General features: G+C 47.6%; 1 protein-coding gene across 3 annotated transcripts in view; it reads left to right on the forward strand.

The window, feature by feature from the left end:
- rpap2 (RNA polymerase II associated protein 2) overlaps nt 1-18,000 on the forward strand; it is a 29,983-nt gene that overhangs the window by 8,281 nt on the left and 3,702 nt on the right. The window contains exons 9-12 of one of the 3 annotated variants that reach the window (XR_011190364.1): nt 247-341; nt 1,477-1,557; nt 3,280-5,992; nt 6,736-6,805. Coding sequence is in view for 1 of the 3 variants with exons in the window: in XM_006634797.3 (XP_006634860.2) it covers nt 247-341; nt 1,477-1,557; nt 6,736-6,804 (245 nt within the window). In the remaining 2 variants the exon portion in view is untranslated. Of the gene's footprint in view, nt 1-246; nt 342-1,476; nt 1,558-2,547; nt 2,656-3,279; nt 5,993-6,735; nt 6,806-18,000 lie in introns of those variants that run through there. The other 2 variants (XR_001479301.2, XM_006634797.3) reach the window with 2 other exon arrangements.

An 18,000-nucleotide genomic window follows, 5' to 3' on the forward strand; every position in this document is an offset into this window, starting at 1 on the left:
TGGTATTAAGCCTCAGCTTTCACTCACAGTGGCGCTCGCTCTCCGCCAGGGCAGCACAGCGCAGCAGAGGCTCGACCGAGGGCTGGCTGTGGTTCGTTTGGTTTCAGGAGCTCATGGCAGTTTCAGTTTGAAGACTTGTCAGTGGTTTGCTCTGTGCACACCTTTTTCACTTCCACCTTACTGCATGCAGGTCGCCCATATTTCCAGTTCTCACGTGCTCCTGCGCATGTCGTTTGTTGGTTCCAGCATGCTGGCGGTGAGGCTCCTGTTCTGCCGCTGATAGACTCCAGCGCACAGCACCTGATCCAGAAGAAGATCGTAGTAGAAAAGCTGATCAGAAGGTACGTGTGCGACCCTCTGGGTATTGTACTGTCATACATCATCACTGTGCCATGTGTTTAGCAGGGACAGCATCTGAACAGCTTGTAAGCCTCCAAACTGGGCAGACAGGCGTGGAGGAAACTGGTCAAGAGTGCCACCTTGAGGCTAGTGGTGACTTTGAAAGAGCTACAGATTGTCTGTGAAAATGTCTGTGGGCCAGCAGTAACCAGGTCACTCCTTAAATGGACCCTAGGTGGAATGAATAATAACAATAATAATTAAACTTTTTAAACAAAATGTCTTGGATCCCATATGGGGTTTACAACAAAGCAACTAAGTGATACTGCAAATGTCTGGCGAAAGGCTTTGTGGCCAAACAAGGCAAAGTTAGAACTGTTTGGCCTAAATGTAGTTTTAACAGCTGATGCCAAGTCAGCATAGTGCATCACTCAGTCAGCCCAGTCAGCTGCTCATCAGCAAGGACTGGGAATCTTGTCAAGGCTGGCTGGAACATAGGTGGAGCAAAATTACTGGAAAACCTGCTTCAAACCCAAAACTGCAACACAAGTTCGCCTTTCAGCAAGACACTGATCCAAAGTACAAGGCCAAAGGTACGCTGAAGTGGCTTCAGAAAGTAAATGTCCTTAAGTGGCCCAGTCAAAGTCAATACTTTATTCCTACTGAGAATCTGTGGAACAGCTTGACAACTGCTGTCCATAAGCTATACCCAAACTAACTGAGAGACCTTGAGTGAGCCTGTCAATCTGCTGTCAGATCTGCTGATTGGCCAAATTTAATTTAATCAGCAAAGTTGGTAGTTTACTGGTCCTAGTGCTTATGGAATCAACATATTGCGTTTTTTGTCTTTATGTTTTGCCATCGTTTACTGTAGTTTAGCTTACCTTTAGATGTCTACTGTGTGAGTATTCAGAATTTTATTAAACTATTCATATAAATAAAATATAAAGTTTAAAAAAATAAATGTGTATGCATTATGTGATTTCATAAAAGGGTCTGAATTCTTTTTCAAGGCATGTATGATGGTCTACATGACTGAGTTTTGAATTGGAAAATTAGTCTGCCTCCAATACAAAATGAAATATGTTTAGCTGCAGTTCTTAAAGTGTTATGTTAATAACTTGTTTGTGGTCCAAGCTTGAAGGACATTGTGGGACCCCTTCGATTGACCATGAATGACATCATCACCGATCTGAACAACCTGGTCAGGACTTTCAGGTGAGCCCGTTGCAAATATTGCAAAATAAAATTATTACATTTGATTGTAGGGGGAAATGTAGCTCTAAGACACTGTCACATGGTTAAATTACTGGTGTGCATTTCTGCTTTTAATGTCTTCCGATTTAATTAAAACAAATACGTAAATATAAATATAGATTTCCCTTATGCCGATATTGGGTGTCCCTGCTGATGGAAGAGGTGCAGGAGGAAAGTACTGGATCTAGTCTGCTGTGCCTGTTCACGAATTCTAAAGCGCCGACACGTCATTGTAGGCGAGAAAGGTGGAGTGGTGGCTCTGTGGCTCAGGATCTGCACCTGTGGCTGGAAGGTTGCAGGTTCCTAGGTTTGAAGGTTGCAACTCCATTGGGCCCCTGAGCAAGGCCCTTAGCCCCAGCTGCTCCAGGGGCGCTGTATTAACGGCTGACCCTGCGCTCTGACCCCAAGCTTCTCTCTCCCTGTCTGTGTGTCTCATGGAGCGCAAGCTGGGGTGTGTGAAAAGACAGATTCCTACTACATGAAGTTGTGTATGGCCAATAAAGTGATCTTGTAAAGGGCTGCCGGAAGGGCAGAGTGCATTTTTAGTAAAATGCGGAGAAGCTCAGGTGTTGGCCAAGCGCCTCCCCGGTTGTCCAGGCCCCGGGTGCATCTGGGTGCCTTGCGGGGCCACGCAAGTGTGAGGGGACCTCGGCGCGATTCAGCTCTCCTGCCATCGGCCCTCGTTCTCCAGGAGGGTAGGTGCGCGTGCACAGGCCATCTTCCCACCAGTCCGCAGGTCGTGGTGCAGAGCCCCGAGTTGGAACGCAGTGGTTGGGTGTCGGATGAGGGAGGGTATTGGCAGTTTCTTAAAAATGAAGAGAGGGCGGCGCCGTTTACGCTACAGGGAGAAGAACAGAGATCTCGGCGCAACACGTGGTGTTTCCTCATAGAGTTCGCAGGGATTTAAATCATGAAACCGGTTTCTAACAAGAGGTTGTTTGTTCCGTCTAGAAGCTAATTGATCCGAAGAGCTTACCCTGTTTCCACCCAAGACACGGCTGGATATCTGCCTTAACCACGTGGCTTGATACCGTGTTCCAGATTCTCACAACCTTCTGGGTGAGGAAATGCCCCCCCCTCACTTTAAATGCACTTCCATTTAGTATCCACTTGCGGCTGCTGGTTAGTGATTCACGGTGCATTCTGAAGAAATCTGCTGGTTCAGTTTGGCAATGCCCTTTAAGATTTTGAATACTTGTATCGGGTCCCCTCTTAGTTTTCTCACTTCGAGACCAAAATGGAACCACTTCCTTCAGCCTGTCAGTGTATTTCTTGGCTCCCTGTTTTCTGCCTGTCCTCTGTATCAAGCAATTCATCCTGCTGAAATCCAGGCAGCCCCCCGGCAGCTGATGGAGCAGTGCCATTCCTCTTTCCTCATGTCTGCCCAAAGGCTTGAGTGCAAGTGGCTGTGCTACAGCAAAGTGAGCCACCGACCATGTCTAGAAAACGGAAGGAGAGCCACACAGGAGGATGGGTCGAAGTGGAATTCCTGTGAGGAGGAGGAGGAGGAGGAGGGTCTCGGTGGCTAATGGTTGTCGTCCCGGAGCGCGTGCTTTGTGGGGGAGGGGGTGATGCGAGGTGAAAAGCGTGTTCTCATTCAGCACCCCCCGCCCCTCTCCCGCTGCCCTCGGTTTCTCCGCCATCCTCCGCAAGAGCTGAACATTTTACTTCGGCTTTTTCCAGCTCCGCCAGCCGCTGCCGCTGAGAGGGGGGGGGCTCCCGGGTTCGTACAGGTACGGCTCCGCTCACGCGCCCCCTGCCCCGGAGTTCTGCTGGCACTTCTCAGGAACACCGGAGACGTTTGAGCTACTCCCCGTTGGCCAGCGAGAGCTGCGGCAAGCAGGCCTGACTGATGCGTTCGATTTCAAACAGAGCCGGTTTTGATACTGTTTGGGTTGCTTTCTTTTTTTTTTTTCTCCTCCTCCTCCTCGTCTGCCCCTGGCTGAGGAGGAGCCGAGGTGAGAGCAGGGCTCTGGAGGTGCGGAGAGAGTCTGGGGCAGGAGTTGCTGCAGCTAAAGGGGTTTAATTGTGCACTGAAGCAGCATCCCAGTATCGCGTGACAGATTGAAAGTGAAGGGCATCATCTGCGAGTGGGTTTTGTTCCAGCAGCACAGAAAACCCTGCCTTTGACATGTTTGTCAGATTTTTATTTTTAAAGGAACCCCTTTCAATACAAAATCTCTTCTGCACTTTGGTTAATTAGAATTAGTTTGTTACCCATACTGATGCCTTAGGGCAGTAGGCAACGTTGGTCAAAGGTAACTTTTTGCAGTGCAGTCACAAGGTTTGTGTGTTTGTTTGTTTGCCTTTTTGTACACCTTCCATTGTTTTTTCAGCATGAATCATTACTTCCTCATTTTTTAATAAACAAAAATGTGCAACTGTTACAACAGAGGAAGGGAGCAGTAAACCTCTCCGCCTTTCCCTTAACTCTCGAGCAGCTGTTCGTCCAGCCCCTGCCTGAGACAACAGAAAAACTACTGCCCGCAGTCCGAGCTGCTGTCTTCTGTCCACAAGCAGGGGCATTTTCCATTTACCTAAAGCCAAGCACTAGATTAACTGCCGGACTGCTGTGTTGCAAGACAGTGTTTGGCTGCAAGATGTGGTTACACACTCGGTCAGATGCAAAATTGATTCTGAGCTGTAAGATGGTGGTGGCGAGATTCTAATCCAGTGATCTTTTTTTTTTTTTTTTGACTTCTTGCAAGTTTATTGCATTTGCTTGTCAAGCGGTTATCAGCTTCATGCTGTGGGTGCTGGTGAGTGGTTAGAGATGAGAGAAAAGGAGCTCGGGGCGGCTCTGGACGGCCTGCACGCCACTCGGCTGGCTCGTTCTCCCTTCTCCCTGCGAGAGCGGTGCTGGCAGAGGGCTAACGGGGCCCCCGGTCTCGCGGGGGGAAACTCAGAGCCCGTCTGCCTTGTACAAGCTCCGCTCCTCGGACCCCAACTGCAGCGGGCCAGTCGGGGAGTTGGGACAGGGGGGGTGCAGGAATTGTAGAGGCGACTTCTGTGGGCGCCTGACCGTACTCTTGGGCTGAACGAGCACGAAGGCCTCACCTGGAGGTCGCACGCACCTCTCCTTTTAAAGGGGAGGCCCTGCGGGCGCTGGGGCCGGCCCTCCCGGGTGCGAGGCCGGCTCGCTCTCCACTGGGGTGACGCAGCAACGGATCCCTACTGCCGCCTCCCCGCCCCCTCTCCGGGCTCGGCTTTTGATGGCAGTTACCAGTGTTAACTTGTCCTCAATCAATACTTACATAGCAGGAGAGCTCATTGACACAGATGAGCGCTCCCCCTCTCCCTGGTTTCCTGGGGGCGACACCTCTTTCTCTCTCTGATCAATATCGCCTCCCAGCCAGGCGCTGGAGCTCTGCTGCTGGAAGTGGGTATTTGGCAGGGTGTCGCCCCCAGTGAGCTTTTTCTGGGCTGTCTCGTCGCCGGGAGCTCCTCACGGCCGATTAGCGGGAATGTTAGCCACTCACTGCCTGTCAGCGGGATTTCAACAGGCTTTTCAAACAGATGTTTCTCTCTGTCACAGCCGCGCAAGGAGGGGCCGGGGGGGGTGTGCTGTTCTCCGATGTCTTGTTCAGAGTGATGGGGCCTGATAGAGTCTCTTCTGTCCAGCTGTTCAGTTCAGCTGCTTTTTACCTGGCAAGCTTACCTCTTATTTAGGGAGTCCAGTAGGTTTTTCCTTTGTCTAAGGGGCAGCTTTGCTCAGGTGTGTTGAGACACCTGTGTGGGTTTTTATTAGCGGTCGTTAAACCTGAAAAAGCATCCTCTCCTAAATTGCAATATGACTTCATCAGGTTAAATAGAGGATTATTGTGTGGCTGCTGTACATTAACAATGTAGGATGACCTAAAGTCTAGATTAGGTTTGCCCCAAAAATAAAAGGAGTAGTTGTTTGCATTGGTGTAGACTTTTTCATCACACAGGATTCCAGAATTGAAAAACTGTAAAAACTGAATCTTTTCAGTCTCGACCAGAAAAGACTACATGCAATGTGAACCGATTCGAGTATTCGAAGTCCTTAAAGGCAACACAGAGGATTTCTTCAGAATGAGCAGTGAAACAGGAACCAAAAGACACAAGTGGGAACTGTGTGGACGTGCTTTTAATCCTGAGAGCAGGCTTGCAGCTCAGCCTCTTAACCAGCTGCATTTCTTTGACCCTCCCTGAGTGACTGGAAGCGCTGTGCTGGTGTTCTGACGAGCTCCTCTTTCCTGCTCCTCTTGCACAAACTCATGCACATCAAACGGGAAGTCTATGTGTTTGAATCCCAGGTGAGACACTGCTGCTGTATCCTTAAGACAGGCACCTCACCCACACCGTTCCAGTAAAACGCCCAGCTGGATGAATGAGTGCAAACGGATAAAGGCGTCATTCAGATTAGTCCATGGTAGGTCTGCCAAAATCAAAGTGGCATTCGTACGTGGTTAAAAAAACTGCAACTGCTCGCTGTCTCACAGAAATGCAAAATTGGGCTGGATCAGACAGTTTCCTCTTGTTTGTATCCACTCTCATGTTTTTATACGTTAGAACGCTCAGACTGAAAGTTTGCTGGAATTACTCTTGCGTTCTGTTGAAGTCCGCAGTTACCTTTCTGCATCACCTTGGAAAATGGGCCGTGCGGCAGCTGAGCTGGTCATGTCTCGGAGTGCCTCGTGAGCTTTGGTGAATGAAATTTCGTATCTGCCCCTGCGTGAGGGTGGGCGGGGTTATCACTTTTGGCGGCCATCTTTCTTTGGCAGACTCATTTGGTTCAGCCTTTTCTCTTTTTATCCGCCCCCGATTTCTGCGTCTGCCGGTTGCGGGTGTCCGACACGGCCCGCGGGTCGAGGAGAGCTGTCCCATCGAGCTGTTCGCCTCGTGCCCCGTCACCTCCAGCCTGGCCACAAAGGGGCCTGTGCAGGCTCAGTCTTTCAGCTGCCAGTTTCTGAAACGTGTTGTGCAAGCATGTTCAAATAAACACCTCCGCTAAAGAACAGCATATTTGAATGCTGTAATTCTGGCAGTCCACCGCTTGCTTTTATGTGTTTTGTGTTATGTGTTAGTTTTGTGTGTTACATCAGGTCTACTAGCCACAGAGGAAAACAACTGCTTAATAGTGTCCTAATAAAAAATGTTATTCTTCCCTAACAGGTTCACAAATGCCAATATCATCCTCAGAAGCCCAGAATGGACCCTGATTTCCCTCGTTCTTCTCTCCGTGTAAGTAACACCGCAGGAAACCACAGCGCGCACAGATGGAAACAAATCACAATGATGTCGCAGGATGTCGACAAAGTAACGGCGAGCAGAACTGTCCATTGGCTGTTTACATCAAATGCATCATTCAAGATATATTCAAAAGAATCTCTGCAGGCTGGATTTGTGTGAGGGGCTGGAGAAATTTTGTTTGCTGAATAAAAAGAAAACATTTTTGCGTGTATGGTCAATAGGGGCCTCGTGCTTTATCAGACTAACAGTGAGCGGATGCCAAAATGAGAGTACTCCTATCGGGGTGGGTTTTCACATCTGCCCTCTAACAGCAGACAGCATCTGTCTTGGTCTGCTGCGTGTTGTGGGAGACGACGTACGTGCTCAGTCTCCGATCTTGTATATCTCTATGACCCACATGGTGCACCCTTGTAATGCTGCAGTTCGTTTTTGGTACAGATTTCTAATCTGCGTGGTTAGTGACTTAAAAAAAAAAAAAAAGGAACCCGGCATGTGAAAATTATAGTGAAATTCGCCACCTTTAGCCCAAGTGTCGCATTCAGATTCTCTGAAAGGCGGCAGGTCTGTAAGTCCTGTAAGTGTTAAAACCTTGGGCTCTGACTCTCTGGTAGATTTCCTGTTAATGGGGAGTGTTTCAAGAGCTGCTGGTAATTGTGAGCAGATGACGCTGGAGGCGATGCCCAGAAACCTGGAGCCCTTTTTCTTCCGTGGGTTTCCAGGGATTGAAAAATATCCGAAAAAAAACGTATCTGAACCCAGGGCCAGTTTTCCCAGAAGCCAGTTAACCCACCAGTATTTTTGGGGGGCTGTGGAAGGAAACCAGAGCATCTGGAGGAAACCAACGCAGACATGGGCAGAACATAAAAAAAAAACCCACACAGACCGCACCCCGGGTCTGGAAATGAACCCAGGGCCCCAGCGCTATGAGGCAGCAGTGCTGACCCCTGTGCCACAGTGCCTCCCGCCAGGAGGAAACAAAATACAAAATAGTTTAACATCTCACTTTTGACTTGCCATCAGATTTTTTTGACGGATTGCTAAGTGACAATACCCACATTTACATGCGGCAGTCTTAGTCATATCAAGAGCTGCGTGTGCAGCTAAGTCCAGAGATCTTTTCTATCAGCTTCATGAATGTGAAAACAAAACTTTGTCCATTGATAGACAAGAGGTCCTACCTAGTTATTTTATGAAGAATCTCTGTCTTAGTTTTGACTTTTGGAGTAGGTTTATTATGTTCTTAAGGTGTCTTTGCCCGTGTGCGATTGCCCATGTCGTTCTTGTGCTTTCCAGACAGAGGTGCATATTTACACACTTTTGCAGTCTCATGAAGAGATGAGCATGATGCTCTGCTCACTAGTGTTTCAAACAAGATTCCTAATAAGCTGCAATCTGTCCAGGGTCCAGTGGTTTCAACTGTCTCCAAAAATAGAATCCTGAAACTGATCACCCCAGTGTTATTATCCCTGCACTGGCTTCCGGGCAGGTTAAAAAAATCCAAATTCTGCTTCTAACACTTAAACCTCTGAATAGTTTGGCTCTGAATTACATTACTGACCCTGTGTCTTCCTATGTGTGGCCAGAACTGAAAGCAAACACAGCTCTGTGTGTAGTATTTTATTTTTTCTAAGACTTTTTTTGTTTTATTTATTTAATGGCTTGGAGAGACTGTGCCACCTCCTGCAAAAGCTCTTTAGCTCTGCAGATCTTCCTGAACGACACAAGGGGCAGCAACACTTTCCACTCTCTTAAATCAAAACTGAAAATGGGCTTTCTCACCTTCCTTACCTTAAATGTTTGATTTGTTTTATTGCCGTCATTGTATGTTGGAATACAGTTTATATTGTATATTTGATGCACCTTCTTTATTTCTGCAGTTTTAACTGCTTTGTTTTTGCTCTTGGTTTTTGTTAGGTATAAAGGGCACAGTATGAAATATGGATGATTAGCATCATCACCATCATCAACCAATGATCTTATAGGCTGTGCTGCTAAGTTCCGAGCCAAATGTTTCTATTTGAGTCAGGTGTCAGATTTTCTAGAGAATTTTCGTTGAAATTCGTCTCGCCCACCATCATCGTTTGTAAGAAGGAGGGATATGGCACACTTCCGGAATGCCCTGAAAGGCGATCATCAGCGATCAGTTTTAACTACTACAGGCACAGTAGCAGCCTTAGGCTCACAGATAGGTTATCGGTTCTATTAACGATACCGGTCCTTCGGTGCTTAGGAGCTACACAGCCGGAGGTGTTAGTTTTTGGACTGGGTGGCTTCCTTTAAGCGTGTTGGTGTGATTTCCTGCTTCAAAAATCATTCATTAACGATAGAGGCACTTGACTGCTGCTGCATTCCTATTGTGTAAACAGCTCTGCTGAGCCGCAGCTTCAAAGTCCTACAGAGAGAAGCACCCGTGGGTCACCGAGCACAGCCGCTGCTGTTTGCTTTCGCTTTAGCAGAAGTGCACTTGAAATCCACTCTCTCTGCAAATAAGGTGCTGTTCTTGTCTGTGTTTAGGATTTTTTCCAAAACTGTTTTATTTCTTAGCGCCCTGTTTCTTTTTCTCTTCGTTGTTTGTGATTGATGCTATTGTTAAAAAAAGAGCATTTGGGGGCATAAACGACGTGCACGGGGCTGCGATCCGGCTGTGATTGGGGCAGCAGGGTGGTTGTGTTCATTTTGACGTCAATATTGTGATATTGGGCGGAGCGGTGGCTCTGTGGCTCAGGATCTGCGCCTGTGGCTGGAAGGCTGCTGGTTTGTATCCTGTGGCTGGCAAGGCCCTTAACCCCAACGGCTCCAGGGGTGCTGTATAAACGGCTGACCCTGCGCTCTGACCCCAAGCTTCTCTCTCCCTGTCTGTGTCTCACGGAGAGCAAGCTGGGGTCTGCGAAAAGACAAATTCCTAATGCAAGACATTGTATATGGCCGATAAAGTGATCTGATCTTATTTATTTTTACGTTTCGGCCTCTGTGACGCGGAGAGATCCTCCTGAAACACCGGCGGTCGGGCGCAGAGGAATCCTGGAGTGTTTTGTTCTTTTCCCCCCCCAGATTGTGGGTTTCAGGATTTGAAGAAAATCTCATTTCCCAGGCAGTTTACCAGCACTGAGGCTTGAGGCTTATTTTTTTCCCCTTCAGGCCAGCCGGGGCACTGCAGTCCAGCCTCTGGGGCAGGCGGGTTGTTGGGTCAGGGCGCGTGGAGGGCGGGTGTCCCGGGCTCGGCTGGTTTGACACATGGCTGCAGCTCCTCTGTCCCAGGGCAGGTGGCCGGAGGGCAGGCATTAGCGCGCCCCCCCGGGCCCGATACCGCTCAACCGATTCATTAAATCAGAACACAGAAAGTAACTTTACTTGAACGCTGCGGCATCAATTTTTTATCAACGCCCGAGAATAAATCTTTTGTCCCTCCCCCGTTCTTTTTCCTCCCCCCTCCCGATACGCCCACACAGTCGGATTGGTAATTGTTGAAATAGATCTTATGAATTTTTCAGAAAGTTTCATAGCAGCAGTCGGGCTCGGTGGGGTGGGGTGGGGGGGCGTATCGCGGCTCTCCCTGCGCGCGCAGAAGGAGCGTTGAGCTGCGCTGTGTTCTTCCATCACAGACGCGCATGCAGTGCGTTGCCACCAGATGTTAGCAGGACAGTAACAGTAATGGAAACCGGATTCTTATTAGGCTGGGGACCTAATGGGGACAGGTCAAAGGCCGTCCGTGCAAATAAGTTTGTTTTTTTTAAATAAAAGTACCACTGCTCCCAATCTATTCACACTTACACTCTTTGTTTTCTGGGAATAATGCTGTCAAAGTTTAGAAATGACTTTTGGATTGAAAGTGGCAGGTCCTGTATACATCGCGCAGAATCTTACATAAAGGGTTTTAAAGGTTCTGAGCTGGAGCTTCATTAATATTTCAGCACCGGCTTGTCAAATCTTATGTGTTTAAGATTTAAGGTGGGGGTGGGAATCTTTGTTTCCAGAGGTGGTGAGCACGGCGAATCCCCGCTTACGGCTGCGCTCAAGGCTCACGGAACGAGAGGCGAAATGAGATGCTAAGAACTCGAGCGCGCGCGAGAACCTCAAGCTGGGTCCTTCTGATGGGCGTCTTGGTAGGACTGGAAATAAACGGCATCGTGTCCCCTCTGGAGTCTTGTAAAAATCGCTTGACATAGATTTCTGAATTAATCGGGAGTAAGGGTGATTAAATATCGCATTCCATCCCCTTCACAGCCGCAATTCAGTAACATTAACATCTATATTAACATTCATTGTCTCTGTTGGCCCAGAGAGGCGACTCCTGAAGCCCCAGCCACACCACCGGCCTCTTTTCCGACTGATGGCTCCCGTCTCGACAACGGTGCACTGATACACAATGCTAAATGAAGCAACTAAACACGTCTTTAAACGAGCAGATAGCCCCGGCGCTCCGGGTTGTTCAGCTGCCTCGGCCGCCGGCGGCCTCGGCCCTATACCCCAGGTGCTGGCTAATGGATGCTTTCAGGCCATGCTTGAGAAACACGTCGGCTCGCATTTGGTTGCTGGGCGCCCGGCGGACGCCGCGGACGCCGCGGTGTCTCTCCTGCAGCCTGCGGTCAGCGCGCCGGGCTGAGCTTGGAGCCCTGGGACCTGACGCTCTACCAGGCTGAAACGCCGCCGTGACTTCTGAACAAAAAGCCTGTTAACAGCCATTTTATTTCGCTTCTGCGGCGTGGAGGTATACACAGGAGGGCCCGCGGCGGATTAGTGGAAAAATACAGACAAGTGCGCCGTTTGGAGGTGTTACACTCTCAGCGAGGCGGGCTCCGAGACCCCTCTTAAATACCTCTCTGCTGGCTGCAGGCCTCTGGAGTTTTCTAGGAAATTGTTTCTGACAGTCCCCGAAGATAGACCCCTTTTTTTCTGTTTGTTTTTTTACGGATGGGGAAACCGGAGCGATTCAAGTGACCCACTTAAGAGTCCAGGTTCTTCACTTAAAAAAAAAAAGGAGAGAGGTTCTTCGGGGGAGGCTTGGTCAGTATTTTAGACCCTTTTACAAGAGGGTTGCTCTGATTAAGAGAGGGACCCTGGTGAGGAGTTCTGTTTGGTGGCTGCTTAAAAAAAAAATACAGACAGCTCTTTTTTTAACATCCACATTTAAGGTTTTGACACTGCTGTTGCAGTGAGCCAGATGTTTGACCAAAGCAATACAAACTGTGGAATTAATATTGCATTTTTTTTTTGTATGTACACAGCAGACAATCATCATTAACACCTCATAATCGGGCCCACAAAACAATGTCAGTGCGTGGCTCTCTCCTGCTGATTTGTGTGAGGATTAGTCTATTTTAGTTTTTCAGAAAAAAAATTAAAACGAAAGAATCTTGATGCATCTTGATCAGAAAAGGCCAATAAATCTGATTTTACCTCCTGGCGAAGATGCCTTGTTCTCGTACGCCATGGTGTTTTCTGGAAGCGAATGCCAGAAGAGACCAGTCTTGTCAGCAGCGCACAGCTGGGATAGTATGATGCCTCTGTCTTGGATTCATTTATTGTGTCTCTTAGGGGACAGTTCTGTCTCTTCAGCGGGTTCCCTCAAAGTTTCACTCTAGGTTATTTTATTCAAAGTACTGTAACATTTACAAAATTGCCAAAGCCATACGTCCAGTTTCATGTGCTTGGCCAGTATATTGGCTGCAGAACACAAGTCAACAGCACAGATGTCCTTTTACAGGCAACACCCCTGCCTTTACCAGAGTTTCTGTTAAAGTGAGGGCTTCCTGTACCTGCAAACCCAACAGTCCATCTATAATCCTTCTATGCTGTAAATATTCACAAGGATTTAAAACTGGATACAGAGCTCCATGGCTATCTTCAGCGGTATGTGTCTATTAAGGACTTTAAACTCAAGGGAAGACTAAGCAACGCAATGGAATGATTATTTAGTGATTGTTCATTGCTTATTGCAAGATTAAATAGATTCAGTAATAAAAACGCACAGCCCTAGTTAGAAGTGACCCTTTTGGCAGCGATTGTGAGAGGACTCTGGAGCCAATGTAAAAGTTTTGCACTCATCAAGGCAGGATCATTAAAATTATGATGTATCACTGGAAAATAAAAGATAGTAAGGAGGTCCCAAACCAGGTAAATGTGTGTCCTGGCCTTGTTACGAACAGGATTCAAGGAATCTTCCTAGTACAGTTTTCACTTGCAGTCCTCCCACTGAGCAAACTCATTACCTGTTAAAAATTTATTGCAGTCACAAGGAGGCACTAGGTAAATATTGTTTTTTCAGTGTCCTTCTTTTGTTTTTTCATTTTGTATGGGGTAAGCCCCTCCTGAAGAAATATGCCATAAAGCACCAGGAATCTGAAGTGGGTTTATGGGTTAGAGGTCGATGCTGTGAAAGGATACATCATCGTTTTTTTCCACTGCAAAACCGCTGCAGTGAAAGACAGTGGAAATAATTACAGGTGTGTGACTCAGGGTGTGGAACAGCGCAGAAATTCTGGGAAGATTGAATCACAGAGTATAAATATACTGTCAGCACACGAGGAGGCTGCAGGGACAGGGGCGGGGAGAGAGGACAAGGGCACAGCCTGGCTTGAGTGTTTGGCAGACCGCTGTAGCCTGGCGCGTCAGTCAGTGACTGCTCCCGTCTGTGTCCACAAACTGGGCATCTTCCAGATACGCCCTTCGGGGTGCTTATCTGTGTTCGTTGTAAATAATCATTGATGCAGCAGTCAGTGTAGACTTCTTTCAATGTCTAGTTTAACTCGGTGCCTTAAAAAGCTCTGATGCAGGTTGTGGAGAACTCTTCAGGCGTGGCTTGTGGTGTCTTATATAGAAATCACACATTGACGCGTAATCACGCGGAAGACCTTGTGTGTGTGTCTGTCTGTCTCAGTAGCTTAAATGAGAATTTATAGCCTGGTGGGGGTTCGGAGTGACTTGTCCAGGTCTTAATGAGTCTTCCAGTTCTCTACAGCCGCGTGACATGCGATGGCACCTGCGATTCTCTGTTGGAAGAGAAGCAGCAGGATGGTGGAGCTGGAGACACCTTGGAGCTTTCTCTGGGGTGGCTGCAGCTCCTTTCCACCGAATCGCATTTGCATGCACTTCTAGCGAACGTAATCTTGGTCTTTGCTCTCTCCGTCGGCCCCGCAGACTTGGCGTTTCTTACTCTCTGCAGGCTTGCTGGTCTTGCTGGAAAAGATGGTGCTAATCCTGCACTGGGTAGTGAAATCCGTGTCATTCTGAAAAGGAAAGCCAGTTCTGAGCAAGACAAGCTGCCGTTCGTCATCTTTGCTTATGCATTATTGTTATTTAATGAAACAGTGAGCAGTACGACAAAGTTGCAGTTAACGTGGCTGAGCTTGTTCTTTTGGGGATAATAAGAGAGAGTCAGAAGACACTGCCAGTTGCAGGTTTAGTACAAAAAGACCATTTCTTTGTGCTGGTTATCGATCAGCTCCTTCTGTGCCTCCGTTTGCGTTAACGGCATTGGGCCCTGCAGGGTCGTTCAGAGCTGGTCGTAGCCTCTACTGGATAAATGTCCACAAAAAGAGGAAGCTCTCAAATAAGGGGCTAGTGCCGGCACAGAGAAGAGAGTTTTTCCTCTCGGAGCAATGCCTCTTGTGAATTAGCCACACGCCCAGCCTCAGACCCTTCGCCGTTCTGAAGCAGCGCTGCGGCTTCTTCCTGCTGTCTTGCTGAACTGTTGACCTCGCCCCACACCCTCCAGTGTGCAAACTCTCCCTCCCTCTCTCCACCCTCACGCCCCCCCCTCCCCCCCCCCCAGCCCCCGGCTGCTGCCGTCGCTGGCATTTCTCCACAGACGTTCGAAAAGACGCTCGTTTTCGTCCAGGCGGATTCGAGCCGGGGGAGCCGTGTCAGCGTGTGTTCGCTGCCAGAGAAAGATTCAGAGGTTAACTCCACGCTGATTAGTGGAGGGGAAAAGACACCTGAAGGAGGTTCAACACCCAGAAACATGTGTTTTCTCCTTTTTCTTTCTCTCTGCTTCTCAGCCTGGAATGAGACGCTATTTCTTTTTGCTCCGGCCTTGCTTCTCGTTGGTTGGTGTTTCAGATATGTTTTCTACACTGACGTGTGGGCTCATTTTGCCTTCATAGCCCCTGGCCACAGCCTGTTCTTTACTTATTTCTGATACGTGTTTTAATTCTAATGGTCACCAGTGCTGTTGGGGGATTAGAGGGGTTTATAGGCCGTCGCAAACCCCGCCAGTTTCTGGTGGTGTTGGGGATGCCAGTTGAATGGTTTCTGTTTTTCACGTTTGGCGCTGTGAAGATGTTATCTGCGAGGCACTGCATGTAGAAAAACGAATCTTGAAATCAGGAGTGCATCAGCAATTTGAAAGTTGTGCAAAATCTTGCTTTCCATGGAATGATGCGTTTGCGATAAGAGATTAAGAGCTTGCAGGCTCGAGCCATTAACCCTGGCGATCGTGTATTCTAATGTTGCACCACAGCAGAGTTCGTTGGTTCATATTTCCTGGAGTTGATTTATACTTAATTTCAGACACAGTGTGCCCCTTTTAATGACTGTTGCTGTACGCTCTTTCTTACTCTTACCATGGATAATTGAAAGTTTATTAAGTGACCTGATAGTTAATACTTCCTTGCATTGTTGTAGCCTAATTCATCCTTAAGGATCCTTAAGGGTTTTACATTATTGGATCCACATCTGAAGTGCAGCCCCACCTGGGCGAAGTGTGGTGGCCTTTCTGCACCAGCAGCCCCACTGCACGGCCAGGGCCCTGGACGTCATGCCCTTGCTCTTTGAAGGAGAAAGAATAGATCCCAATGGGATATTTAATGGCCAAGTTGTCAGGACCTTGGTTTACTGTCTCATCCGAAGCACAGCACCTCCCACAGGACAGGGTCCCATACACGGTAACGCTGTGCTGTCGTTATGAGATCGTGAACTCGCTTGCAGCTGGGCCTGTGGCATGGCCTTGCAGCCCGTGACCTGGATTTCAGGCTCCTGTCGGTGGCGGTCCTCGGTCTGCTCCCTCGGGGCTCGGGGAATCCGGATGGCCGGGGGTGGACGGGTCTTGTCACGAGGTCAAGCCTGCCTCTCGCGCCGCCTGCGAGTCATGTGACCGGTAAAGGCCCCTGCAGAGCAAGAGAGCAGCTGGGAGCCCTTGGCCCAGACATCAGAGGCTCGGGCTGAGGTTTCACGGGGTTTCAAAGGGCGGGTGGCTCTGACGAAGGGCCGTGTTGGAGGAGCAAGTCTGCACGTCCTCGTTCTCACGGTGCTGGTTGTGGGTTTTGGTCCCTTAGTCTGAAGAGGAAACCTCTTCCTCTCTGCTTCTCCTTCACTGTTCTACCAGTGTTCTTTATGTTTTGAATGAGAATCCCCTATCTGTGTTTTTCTTGGTGTGGTAATGTGCTAAAGGACATGTGTATGGTCATGTTCTCAGTTTTGCAATATAGTTGTAATATTTAGAAATTCAGCAAAAATGAAAAAGATATTGGGGAAAAAAAATCAAATGACAACTTGCAAATTGCAAAAGAAAAGTTTTCATTTTCATTTTTCACCCGTCTTTTCACTGGGTAAAAGATGTAGGTAAGCAATAAAGTCATGATTTTTTTTTCTCCTAGTTCAGAAGATGATCACATGCAAAGTAAGGCATCTTTTGCAGCTGACTTGAGATGTTGTATGTTTTCCATTGATAATTCTGATAACTGCTTCAACTCTACGAGCAAGAGTTGATTAATATGGATTAGATAAGGAGACCAGCTCTGAGATCACAGCCAATAATACAGAAATGTTTGTACATCAGTAGTACAGCGGAGTTCCCCGTAAGCATAAGGCCTAAAGGAATTTTTTAGTGTTCCCAGAAAAAGAAAAAAAACATTGAAAGTGTGAAGATATTGTATGACCTTAAAAGTGGAACTTTACAATAATATGTTAATAACATGATAGAATACATAATGTACTTTAATAACTGCTACAATCCCTCCACCTCTGTAAGTTACCTTTGATTTCTGTGTAGATGCTGCCTGTTCTGTGCATCTCATGAAATATTAATCACTATTAATGGAAAAAAACTGTGTGCTGTGGGGACCATCTACTGGTGCGCACACTCGCACAGCAAGAGGTTGTGTAAGTAAATAGATGCTCAGGTTTAAAGCTAAGTTGCCCATTTGCTTTGGAACCTTCATTTGAGCTGCTGAACTTGCAGGTCGGGTCTTTGTTCATCAGACACACGCCGACACGCTGTCGTGACCCTCAGTTGCTCGTTCCTCACCTGCTCAGTGCGCTGTACCGGGTGCCGCCCTGTGCAAGAGGCACAGAACAACTTCACACCTTCTGCGATGTCGCTCCTGAACGGCACGCATCTTTTCGAACACGTGCTCCCCCGGACTTACGGGCCTGTGTTCGCGTCTGTGCAGCTCTTCATTCAGGAGTGCACTTTGTGCCTGCTGTCTCGTTAATGTAATAAATATAATTGTAGACGGTGGGACAGACTGGGCAGGGTGTATATTTGAGCACTGAGGGGCACTGCTAAGAATGTTTATCAGTCTTCACACTGTCCTGTGGTTAAATCTGGGTGGATTGGGGTAGGTAGCTCTGTTCATACTTTCATAGTTCATAATTAGTGTGAAAACGGCCTTCATCTTTTTCCGCACCATTAAACAAATGGCACGTGCGTGATTTGGGGGGAAAAAAAACTTTTTTAAACACCTTATAAATGTTGCACTAAACAGTTTGTGCTGCCGTTTTTGGTAACGGGAGGACCGGAAGAGAAGAACTCTTGTCTTCCATGTCCCTCAATTCATTAAATGGCAAACCTGATGAACGGTCAGGAGAATCTAATGTATTGACTGGGAATGGTGTTACACTTCTTTTACTTTGTGAAGTTGACATTCTTTCTCAATCAAAAACATAAGAGTCTTAAACTTGTTTAATTAAAAAATATATATCTTTATGTGGTACAAAAAATTAGAATCTGAAGTTATCTTCAATGATAATTTATGGACTTTAAATTTGTCTTAAGACGAAAGTGTTTATCTCAAAACATTCATGAACCAGCATTTTGTTATAGGGAATAAATTCTGCTTCTGACTGTATGAGTCACTGGCTCATACTACTAATGAAGATTAGAGTGCTGCTGTATATGCAGGCTCTTTGATTAACTGCAGTCAAAAACAACTTCCAGTTGTCATGCAGCGATGTTCTTGTCATGCATGC

This window comes from Lepisosteus oculatus, chromosome 9, assembly GCF_040954835.1.
Source record: "Lepisosteus oculatus isolate fLepOcu1 chromosome 9, fLepOcu1.hap2, whole genome shotgun sequence".
Classification (NCBI taxonomy): Eukaryota; Metazoa; Chordata; class Actinopteri; order Semionotiformes; family Lepisosteidae; genus Lepisosteus; species Lepisosteus oculatus.